Below are 12,368 nucleotides of genomic sequence, written 5' to 3'. Positions count from 1 at the left end.
GTATGCCAGATGCTTGTCAAAACTACAAGTTCCAAAAAAAACCCAATAAAGGAAATCTATGATTTACTATTCAGTATTGATAATCATTAAGAGTACTACCCTGTCCTGCATATCTCACTTTGAACAGAAGAAAGGTAACAGGCATGTTATGCAGCACAGACCTATTGATAATGGGCTGTTTCTTTGAACAATGAGAGAAATGAATATCATTCAGGGCAATGAAAGAGAAATCACGCTTTCAAACAGCAAGATGGAGTATCCATTCAGCACAGGCTGAGCCATGTGTATAGAGCAGAAAAAAAAGTTAATTTATGTTCCAGTAAGATAGCAGTTTCCAAGAGCAGTTTAAAATCGGAAGCAAACTAGGACCAAGTCATTTTTCCAGAGTTCAAAATGTGAACCAAATCTCCATTACGTGGATCACAGTAGCAGATTAGTGCCAGTAAGTCACCTCTGTGTGCCATGGATCATTTAACAGTGATAGCTATACCATTTCAACACAAAAGACACTATAAACACACATAGCCAGACAACTACAAGCTGTTAGTCCGACAAGGTGGAAGAGTATCAGCAGCAAACACAATGAGCAGAGGAAAAGAACTTCAGTGATGCTTGGCCTGCATTAAACTTGTGAAGAACTGCAAAACATTTTTTCCTCCTTGAAGCTCAAAAGGAGGCCCACAGGGCACAAGACAGTGGGTCAAACATCCAAGTGAAATATGAAAACTGAACTTGAAGAAACAGGATAGTTTGATAAACATGAGGTGAATTCTCTGACAGAAATAACTGATGGTGTTCTGTACGCTGCTTGCACTGAGCGTACTCAAAACTGGTCAGCTCAAAAGCAGAGGCCGTATGGTTATGGCCATTAATTTGGCCTGAAACCTCTGTTAAGTCTAATTGAGAAGGACAGGCTACCACAGTTTAGATGTATCAGCACAATACTGGACACAGAACGCTTCAATCAGGAGAAAAGAAAAACCTGCATCCACCTGCACTGGCAAAAACATATCCTAGTAGAAATCATTCAGACAAAATTACTGCCCTCTTGGTTGCTAAAGGGAGAGAGACACGGCAGACACAGATATCCATTTGCCCTACATCTCACCCTCCCCCCTCGCTAATTGTAATCTACACAAAGTGTATCAATCCACTAAGAGCAAAGCCTTACAGAACTGGAACTGCAATGAAATTCCAGAGGGCACATGGTAGGGGTGTGCAGACACCCACATAAGCATTTCCATTTGGATCAGTAGAACACCGTCCAAACGAATCTCCCAGATGTCCTCAGTTGCAACACTGGGGTTTGCATCAGAGGCTGAGTACACTTACCTGATTATCCTCCCAAAAAAACCAAACCTGAGATGCTCCTCCAGAGAGCACCTACCTCATGGCAGCTGTTACTGGGCACTGCCTGAATCAGGTCAGAATAAAGCTAACCCAAAGTAAAAACTTTGAAATGGGTATAATGAGGACACTGAGCCCTCAGCCATTTCACCCTCACGACGTGCTCGTGTTGAATTGTGCAATTCTCTCATGTACATCAAGTCACAGACAGAGCTGAGTGAACCAACCATACTCATACAGTACACAGGAGCTGGGAAGATAACTTTGCATATTCATCTGCATATAAATTAAGCTTCCTCTGGCAGATGAAACTCGTATATTTTAATCTCTGAGTGTTTTTCCCATTTGAGAACTTCCTACAGGACTGAGGCCTTGTGCAATGTAACATTTATCCTACTCAAGCTATCCTGATTGCCAAATTACTAAAACACTGAGTTAATTACTGGGAACTACAAAACTGGGGGGGTGGGGGGGCGTGTGTGTGCAGGGAATGTGAGGATGCAAGAGAGAATTTAGTTTCAAAAATATTTTAATGCAGCTTTGCTTCTTGCCTAAGAGCTAATGCCAGTAGGAGCTGGAAATATAAAACGCCAAGTTTCCACTGTGACATTAAACATTTTCCATTCAACTTGATTTTTCTACTTCCTGAAAAGCCTAAGTACACATGGGGGGAGAAGGGTTTCCACACTTATTTTTCATTTTTTCCTCTCGTCTCCATGAGAGCTAAGCCTGTTACCTCTATGTTGCACTTTGCATCCCCACCCTCTCAGACAAAGCTGGTAACAGCTCTGTTGGCACTGCAGAGAAGACATGCACTTCCAAGAACGCTACTGCCACAGTTCTACCCAACAATTGCACACGGAGGACACCCGAGGAAACAGTTTTGCCAGGCTGAAGTATCTCAGCTCAGCATCTACCAGAACACACCCTGTTCCCCACTGTTTAATAAGAAGGAGTGGGAAGAAAATAATTTTGATCAGAATCAAATGATTACCTTGAAGTTAGGAGACCAGCTCCTGGCATTCTGAAATGGTTTCAAGGTGTTACGTCCCAACTGAATTCAGTAAAATTACAGTGGCTACTTCACTCTTCAATTTAGGTGACTAATCTAAAAACCTGCCAGACCTCATTGGTATCCTGCTTACTAGCTGAAACACTAAGCATTTCTTTTGGTCTTTTTACATTAATAATGATTAAAAAAATGCCTACATGGTAAGCATTTGGAAGCCAGTACTAAATAAATATGCTTACAGAAGAATTCGGTTTTGTAAAGCTTAGGTGAAATAATAGTATCAATATGAAGTTGTGTTTTTTTAACAAATCAACTACTGATAAAAAGATTTATTCTTACCTTTTGTCATATTTTATACTTTTTTGAAATTGATTTTTATTTCAGCAACATAAAAGTTGCTTACAACACACAAGCTGTTTATAATTGGCTGGCACTTAGAACAGCTCATCTCTCGTGCATCATATTCCAACGAATAGTATTTGCACAAAAAAACCCACAAAACCCACTTCAGTTCAGGACCGGGCAAATGATCTGCCAGAAGCACCAACCAGCAAATGAAAGGAATGTAGCGCAGAAGCAGCAACATGCAGTCACAGGCTGTCAGCCCACTGACAGACCGACCGCGGGCTCAGCTCAGCTGACCCCAGCCACAGATTTCTCAGGATATTTCCATTGTCGTCATTCAGCTTTGAGTCCTCAGCACAGTCAAAACAGTGTATGCCAACTCATAATCCTTTCTATTAAAAACGTGCCATTTTGACTTTTTAAATTAGGATGCAAATAGCAGCTCAATATGCTTAATTATCAGCAGTTCAATATCGCTGATAAAAATGCTTTATTACAACTGTTCGTCCTTCCGGTAGGACACTCTTTTCCTAAAGGTTATGCAATATGAAGACAAGCAGTGCTTTTTCAAATTAGTTGTGGCCAGTCTACTCTGATCCTACCATTAAATTATGAAAAGGGCTATGGCTGATAGAGTAAAACTTCTGAATCCTGACTCCATTCCTGCTTCCTCAGGACTATTTACTTAAAATAAGCTATGGAAAAATAATTAAGCAAAACCACAAAGGGTTGTGCACTTAGGAGAGACTAATCTTCACATGCATTAAACCTATAAAGATGAAAAAAACGAAGAAAAATCTTTAAAAATTTAAGTCAGGGAAACGCTGATTCATTTGCAGGCCAGCAAAAAGAAATGTTACTTGCAGGATGTCTTTGATAAACATCTACTGTGAAGTATAACACGAGCTAAGTGGAAAACTACAGACCACAGCTCAGCCTAGTTTCTGTCCCCTCCCACGCACACGTCAGTGTCACATTAGCCGTCAGACCGCGCAGCCAACCCAGAGCCAGGCATGGGTTTGTACTTCTTCAATTTCAAAACACTCCCAGAGATCGGGTATAAGCATTTCATCTTGAACTCCCAGTTAACTTCGACACCGCGTTTGTTTTGAACCGGTATTTATAGTTCCTTCCAGTCAGCAGTGGAAAAAGGTCCCATCGACCTGTAAAAGATCTCACCGGTTATACCCTTAACACATGCATTACTGCATGTACATTTGCAGCGCTGCAAATCCTACAAGGAGCAACAGCATCACATGTAAGTTTTATTTTCAAGTATTGATAGTTTCTCACAATGCCTAAAATTTATAAGAGGTGTACGGCAACTCAAGGAAAATAACCTACTCATGGAAAAAACCTGCCTACAGGACAAGAAAGATGTAATTAAATAACAAACTATGGACTAGTTGCAAATCAGACAAAAGTCACACAAAAGGGAAAAATTAATTTCTCCTGTTTCAGCATTTGGTAATTGGAAATAAGTGCTCTTTACAGAGCAGGGATTTAACATTTCCTTCCAACTGACCTGTCTAAAAACAACACCTGGAAATCCTGCACACGTTTCTGTACTTTGTTGGGTAGAGAAGTTATTCTTAAAACTTCGATAAAACATGAAAAGCAATAAATAGTTACAGGGTTATGACTAGACCAAGTTTTTTTCTTGGATACAGAGTTAGCAGCAGTCTGTTGGCTAAGCCATGTCTGAATTCAGCAATGATTTCATTCACGTATTCGACACTACTGTCATGACTAACTCTACTAATGTCACTTGATCAAAGTACTGCCTGTAATCCTGCTAACACCGGCTGTGTTTAGTGAGCATTTCTCAGTTGCAGTGTGGACTTAACCAGGTTAAGACGACTTAATCTCTCTTCTTGGGTTCCTCAACTGAGTAGATACAATTGTTAACAGTCTCCCAGTGAACTGGACTGAGATTTATGTTAAATGTTTCCTTTTTAGTGAGTTATTTTTTTAGTAATCCACAATTCCCTGAGTTGGGAAACTCAAGGAGCGAGAAAACAGGAACGAGCAGGTGTTGCAAAATGAGAGCAAAAGCACCATAACCAAATGCTTCTGTCAGTATTTTTATTGTTTTAAGCAAAACCAGCCCGTATAGCAGATGGGGTTTTGTTAGGTTTGGGGTTGGGGTTTTTTTGGTCGGTGTTTGTTAATGCATAATCCAAGAAGATCTCAGTTTTTCCTGACAGATGCATTCCACACTAGTGGAATAACCTTCAAGCAATACCACTGCTAAAAGCACTGTTATCAAAATGTTCCCAGGCACAGCAAGTAGCAAAAGCAAAAAGCAGCCACCAAGGAGCACTGGGCTCTGACACAGCAACAACAGCTATAAATTTGATCTAGCACATCCCAATCAAATCTGTCATTACCTCCAACCCTTGAGCCTCATGCTGGGTGCCAAAAACGACTGTCGTGGTTTAACCCCAGCCAGCAACTGAGCCCCACCCAGCCAATCGCTCACTCATCCCCTGGGTGGGATGGGGGAGAGAACTGGAAGGGTCGAAGTGAGGAAACTCATGGGTCGAGGTAAAAGACAGTTTAACAGGGGAAGCAAAAGTCATCCATGTGAGCAAAACAAAACCCGGAGTTCATTCACCACTTCCTGTGGGCAGGCAGGTGTTCAGCCATCTCCAGGAGAGCAGGGCTCCATCACAGCTCACAGTTACTTGGGAACACAAACACCATCACTCCAAACGCGTCCTCCCTTCTTCCCCAGCTTTTTATATTGCTGAGCACAACGTCACACGGTATGGAATCTTCCTTTGGGTTAGTTGGAGTCAGCTCTCTGGGCTGTGTCCCCCCCTCCCAGCTCTTGTGCACTCCCACCCTCCTCACTGGTGGGGTGGGGTGAGAAGCAAAAAAGTCCTTGACTCAGTGTAAGCTCTGCTCAGCAATAACAAAACCATCCCTGGATTATGAATACCATTTTCAGCACAATTCCAAAACAGCCCCAGAAGAGCTACTCTAAAGAAAAGTCACTCTACCCCAGCCCAAACCAGCACACACAGGAAACTCCATGGTCAATACTTGAGGGGTCTGAAGCAAATACCATGATAATCAAGTTAGTGGCAATGAGGTTTTCCCAGACTTTTTCCCCTACAACCCTATGTGTGCACAACAAGAGGAAGAAAAAAACCCCACATTCATGTATTCCCATTCACTGTGCACATGTGGGGATGCACAGAGTCACAAACCAGACAGGTTTTCTAGAGCTAAGACTTCAACAAGTGAATTTAGAGAAATTTCTCCAGGCATAGCAACACAAGAGAGTAAGAAAAAAATTAAGCTAGCTTACATTCATTATTAAACATTCAATTCTCATGGCAAAAGTGAGTAGTTAAGGGAAATACACACATTTTAACTGAAATTTGGGGACAGACTAGTTCTCTTTATCTCACGCTTTAAAGTTGTTTTTTTCCAGATTCCTATTTAGAGACAGATATTTTGCATAAGACCACTGGAAACCTTCCCAGAGTATTCCTACAAAAACTGATTCTCTTTATTTCCTGACTCCAGCTAAAATCAGTCATGAGAGGAGCAGGAGCGAAAAATCTCAGGAAGTAATTTTTATGGTCTCTATTTTCAAGTCTTTAGTCTGAGTAGATTTGGTCCACAGCAACTAAAAATTGGTCTACCTTACAAGGTTTTGCCTGCTAAATAGAGAATTAATTTCATCATAGAAGGGGAACTAAGCTCAAAGGGGCCAGCAGGTGGGCGTATCCAGAGCTCCCAAACTTACATGCTAGAGCAAGAGTCATCCAACCAGTTGAATTAAAATCGTAAACAGCTGCAAACAAACTTTTGCAGATGTTACTCACGTATGCTTCACACCCATCATTTGCAAGTCAAGTAATGCCAATATTTATGTACTGTAAGTACATAATTATGTTGCCATGGAACGTAACACTCCTCCTGTAACTCGGGCTCGGGATAAAGAGGTTTAATTCACTTAAAAGCACCACTCTGGTTAAGGCTTTACATACCCATCATAATTTGTGGCTTCTGCAACCAGGCAGAGATTTCAGTGAGTCTCCTTACACTAAAAGCAGTCCAGAAACGCTGTTATTCACTAAGTCAATAATGTCTGTAATACTTCATTACACACATACTCCAAGTTTCAAGAACTGGACTTTGACACTAGAGGACAAATGGTCAGGTTTCAAAAGCACAAACATGGGTGAGAGTCCTGCTGACCACAAACTGCAAAAAAGAGTTGAGCTTTCTGGATCTACTGAAGTCTAACAACACCCTCTGTTGCTTCCTGAGTAACAGAGCTGTTTACCTGCTCAGTTTGATGCCAAGTGTCACGCCTCTAACATCACCACCTACCAGAAAATAATTAATAAATACTGCATCTGCTAGTTCCTACAAGAAAAAAAAATTGGTGCTGAGACAGTGAACAGGCTTCAGAGACTTTTTTTTTTTAGATCATTTAGTTATTATGGTCAGGTTAATACTTTTAGTCCTTTTTTTTTTTCCCCTTCATTCCCCGAATGAAAATTCCCTTAAGATACAACTGAGATTAAGAGCCTATATCTATGGTTTGGGAAGATAATTATAGCATCACTAATTACCATCAGAACAAGCTTTACAAGCTTTTTTAGTAACTCCATGTAACAGCCGTATGATTAGAGAACACTGAAGTTTAAATCTGAATCTCAATTACATCAGTTTCTACTTCTAAGTCCATTATATCACTACAGGGTCAAAAAGGCTGTTTAATTCTCACCTTTCCCACTTGAATTAAGTTTATTCCCGATTGAAAATTTTCTAGAGTTGAAATAATTTTCTCTTTTATACATTGCTGTCTTTTCCCCCTCCATAACTTCATGATATATGCATTGAAAATTAATTAAAACCATTTTTGCATAAACCCTCAAGTATTTAAAGAATAAAAATTAAACAAGAAACACATGAAATGCTATTATAGAATAATATTTGAAGCATATAAATATTTAAATGCTAAAAAAATTTCTGTATTTACCGGAAAACCCACAGCTGTTTTATGCTGTTAATATACAGCAAAAAAAGGTACTGTTAAATTTACACTTCCTGTACTTCAGTTTCTGTGTCTACTCTAATGTGTTCTCTGATAAGAAGCTGATTTTTAAAAAAATGATTATTTAATCAGCAGAAGCTGAGTAACTCATCTTCAAGAAACACTATTTCAGTTCTGAAAAGACTCCTCATTTATCTGACTCCAAACTCTGGAGGCAAGAGCTTCCCATTCTGCCCAGTCCCAAAGCAGCAAGGGACACTTCTTGTCCAAAGGGTGTCACAGCTGACAGGACTTACTGGTCACGTATCTTCCCACATGGAAGTATTCCCTTGCATGTTTTGAGAAATAAAACAAATCCACATTTTTAAACAAAAATTATGTACCAACACAGCTGGGGAGATAATAAATCTTCTGGTTCTGGAAGACTAAAAAAAAAAAAAAGGCACCTTGAAAAATTACTTAATGGGAAACTATCATATAACAAAAGTAACTAGGTACCTTCATGGGAAATTTTAGAGTAGTTTAATTATTAAAATTCCTTAGGAAAAATAACAAGGAAATTAAGTAAAAAAAAAAAAAAAAAAAAAGTTAGAACTGTTGGACTGATGAACACATTCTGAATACAAGCAGAAGGGAGTTTTTAGAACAACATGCCACTGCTGGGTCCATAAAACCTATGGAACTCCCAGGGAAAGGAGACACACAAGGTCATTTCCCCCTTTCTCTTACTACAGCAGTCCTGGATTGCCAGGATGGTGACACAGGTACTGTGTTCAGGATATGAGAATGAGGTTTGCAAAAAGCACATGAAGAGTTCCCAAGCTTTGGAAATGGTTGTCCTGGACATTCAGGTCATAAAAGCTCCATTTAACGGAGATTACACGGATCCCCCCACTGCAAACTTTCCCCTAACGGTAAACACAATTTTTGCTGAATGCACATTTTTAAAAGCCTCAAAATACTGAGTAACCTATAATAACAGGTAAGATAAACCCCACCTAACATCAGTAAAATGAATAAGCTCTTTTTACAGTACGAAAGGGCAAATTCGTACTCAATACTACATAGTTTGGGAATACTGGGGTGGGATCAAGGATTATCTTTTTTTAACTGAAAGAAAATCTCAATATTCTACATGCTATAAAGGCACTTGCCCTTATAAAGACTACACCAATGCCCAACTTGACACCTTCAGAAAAGTTCAATTCTATAACAGATGTTTCTTGAGAGACAAAGAAAAGAGACCCAAAAAATTTCCCCCAAAAGCCAACAAACCACAAAATAAAACACACAGCATTTACTGATGCTTTGCTTTAAAAATCATCTGCATCCAATTGCCACAAAAATCACCTGCATCTGGGTCCAAAGTCTGGTGCTCTGCAGCAGAAACGCAAATCTGAAAAGTGAAACTTCCAGTAACACATCCACAAATTTTGCACTTGAAGGTTCTGCTTTTCCAGAAATAATATTAAAAGCCAACAAATTATCTCAAGTGCAGATATAAACTGGGACAAAAGCTCTGTTAGATACATAAGAAGAAACATCAATACTGAAGAGCTTGTTAAAAGAAGAACTCACTCTCACGTGTTATTACTCACCCGCTTTGGCCCACTAAAAATCTTCCTGGTGTTTTCCTTAGATTTATCACCTTGTTTATTTGTGGATTTCTTATTGCCTTCAAGCACACCAGATGCATCCTCTGAAAACTCCAGATCTGTTAAAGGTAAATATAGACATGAAACAACCATGTTGAAAGCTGCTGAACCGCTAAAGCATTTCTCAGATCTGACAATTGCACATGTACAGCTTCTGAAATGATATAATGAACAATCAATCTTCATCACAAAAATCAGCTTGAAAGCCAAACACAGTTCTGGCTGGAGCTCAGGTTTACTGACTGGACTGTCATAGCACAAAGAAGCATGACAAGGTACAGGGTCACAACCATCTCTTGTCCACTGGGTAAGCTTCAAGCTACTCCTTCCCATTCCATATTCCTGTGAATCCCAGGTTGCCTCTTACATTTGCTTACTTATGGCTTACTGACAAAACTCTGAGCAACAGGTGAATAAAACAGTAGTCTGGGTTCTTTAAAAGTATGAGATTAAGAGATTTAGGAGAACACTTCACACTACAATTACAGGACTGAAGAATTGATCCTACTTCACTTCTCATGAAGGCAGCCTCTTTGTATTTGCTTATTCTGCTGTAAGCAGAAAAAACTATAGTCATCAGTCCAGGAAGGAGTCAGCTAGAAGGAACTGCTGAAATGGCCTTTCAATGCATTCAATACTTGCCTTACCAGTAATTCCAGTACTCAGTCTTGGACTGTAAATCTGCAATTCACTCATCTAAATAAATTTTTCTCCTTATTTTTTTTCTTTAAAGTTGTGTTGTATTTGAAACTTTATCCCTTGGAGACAAGGGAAAGGGTTTACTTGGCACAAACCAAGATGGAAATGAAGTCAAGGCACGGAGAGGCACTGCTTTATCTGATAAATTGTTTAGAAAATTGATCATTCCAGACAAGCTGCTATTTGAAAACTGCTCTGCCAAAATCCAAGCAGGTTGGATTGGTTACTCTAATCCCAAGTGCACCCACATCCAGTAAGCAGGATTGGCCAAGCACCTGTTAACAAGGGGAGCAAAGACAAATCAGGCAAGCCAATTTCTAATGGCACTCTCAAGGATACAAAACTTGTCTGAAGGATATAAGTATTCTTAAAATAAGGCCCAAAAGTTTGTGAAACTGCAGTAAATTTCAACAAGCCTGGCAGCACCAGGGCTCTACTTGAATCAGCCTCTGGCATCCCAGCCCACTGGTTTTCAGTTTAGTTGTGTGATGGACAATTCAAGGAGTAAAATCCAATTGCTTTGATACACATCCTTGCAAATCCTGAAGTACTTCTAAAGAAGTCAGGCCCTGAATTTCATTCCCAAAGAAAGCCAAACCAATCGAACTGGACCTTCCTATTATAGATTAAAAGCTGAAAACTAACTTAATTGACTGCAGCAATTACAAACACGCAAGTCACTCTAGAAATGCAAGATGTGTTTCACCAAATCAGCACAGTAATTTGTGCCCTGTGCTAAGAGTTGGAGCTGGCATTGTGTTCAATAATGATTAACAGAGCTCTGGATCGACTAAGTCACAATTTTAAAATCATCTAAAGTGTTTTTTTGAATTCTACTCTTATGTGATTCTGAACCATCCCATTTAAATTATGTAACTTTAAAGAAACTTCTTGATAAAAACGTTTCAACTCCTGCTTACAAAAGGATAATTCTGATTTTTCTGATGCTGCTAGCACATCAAACACTAACTAGCTTTGTAAGATCATCTGGAATGCTTTGATTTGAGCAGTGCTTTTGGAGGCCTTCTAGGTACCTTAAGAGCACTCTGCATACATTATCACAGCAGCCTTTCAAATCTCCTCCAAACCCCTGTTTAGTTTAGAAGTGTTTTGTTAACATTAACGGAGTGAGGCAAACACATGAATTGTTTGGTAAGCAGTGACCCTTGTTTTCCACCAGCTCTCTCCTGTGTGCATTTTTTTGCCCCCTCATGGAGAAGTTTGGCGCGTTGATCATTTTCTCAATATGGGAGCATGTAAGGTCTTTGCTCCTCTATCCAACCATTTTCAAGGCATTTATAATCTTCGAAATAATTTGCCTGTCTTGGTTAGAACTGGAAAGATGTTCAAAGATCAAGTAGAAGGCAACAACCACAGGAAATTTCCTGGGGAACAACAACATAGTTTTGTTTTAGTGTCTCAGAGTAATTCTGCAGAAGGTTTTGAAGTCCAAACAGGACTCTGCCTTTGAGGACTTTGATGTAGTTTTAACTGGCTTAAAATATTTACCCAATTAAGGTGATTTGTTATTTGAAAAGATGCAAAGGAATTAAAAAAAAAAATAAAAAGAACAGGGCAAGTTGGCTCCCCAGAAATGAACTGAGTGCTAGATACTGATATACAAAAGCTATACGATCCAGAAGGATTACAGGAATCCCACCCTGATCACTGAAAGTAAAAATGAACGCATGACACAAAGGTTAAGCTGCATATCAAAACTGATTTACAAAGCAAAAACTAAACTGCAATACAGATTTCTCCTGGATACAACTCCCCATTGATTATTACAGTCAAGTCAGGCATTTTCTTCTGGTACTAAAAGCTCCTGTTCACTGGAGTCATCCTGTGCTCTGGCTAAGGAGATGACAGAGGGAGTGTTTCAGATGTAGGAAAGTCTCCCCAGTCCTTTCAGCCCCTGGCACTCTGGCAGAACACAGCTGGGGAGCTCACCAGTCAAAGGGGCTTTTGCTTCTCTGGGCTGCTGCACTGACCAACGAGACAATTTCAGGTTACAAGGGCAAAATTTAAAAAAAAAAAATTAAACTAGAACTCAAAGCTTCAGCAAAAATCTAAGGCTAATAAAGTTATGAAGTAGGAATTTAAAATCTGAAGTTTGTTTGTTTGTTGAGTTGGGGGTTTTATTTGTTTTGCTTTTTGTGGAGACTTCTCACCACTTCAGGAGGAGAGCCTATCATGAAGTGAGCAACAGAAAAGACATTTCAGTGAAAGACAGCCTAACCAAAATTGAATTTATCTATTTTGTATTTTTCCTGCATTAACAATATTGTCC

The 12,368-nt window shown here is 39.6% G+C and overlaps 1 protein-coding gene across 3 annotated transcripts in view; it reads right to left on the bottom strand.

Annotated features, from left to right (window-relative positions):
* The window catches only part of WAPL (WAPL cohesin release factor), a 63,119-nt gene that overhangs the window by 30,604 nt on the left and 20,147 nt on the right, over window positions 1-12,368 (bottom strand). For all 3 annotated transcript variants that reach the window (XM_027897916.1, XM_027897915.1, XM_027897917.1), the window contains exon 4: window positions 9,323-9,438. In XM_027897916.1, coding sequence (XP_027753717.1) covers window positions 9,323-9,438 — 116 coding nt within the window. The remainder of the gene's footprint in view (window positions 1-9,322; window positions 9,439-12,368) is intronic.

Source organism: Empidonax traillii, unplaced genomic scaffold (assembly GCF_003031625.1).
Source record: "Empidonax traillii isolate 1590-97213 ecotype Southwest subspecies unplaced genomic scaffold, ASM303162v1 scaffold567:size408382, whole genome shotgun sequence".
Taxonomy (NCBI): Eukaryota; Metazoa; Chordata; class Aves; order Passeriformes; family Tyrannidae; genus Empidonax; species Empidonax traillii.
Note: the sequence above shows the minus strand (reverse complement) of the source record. Positions and strands in the feature narration are given on the sequence as shown.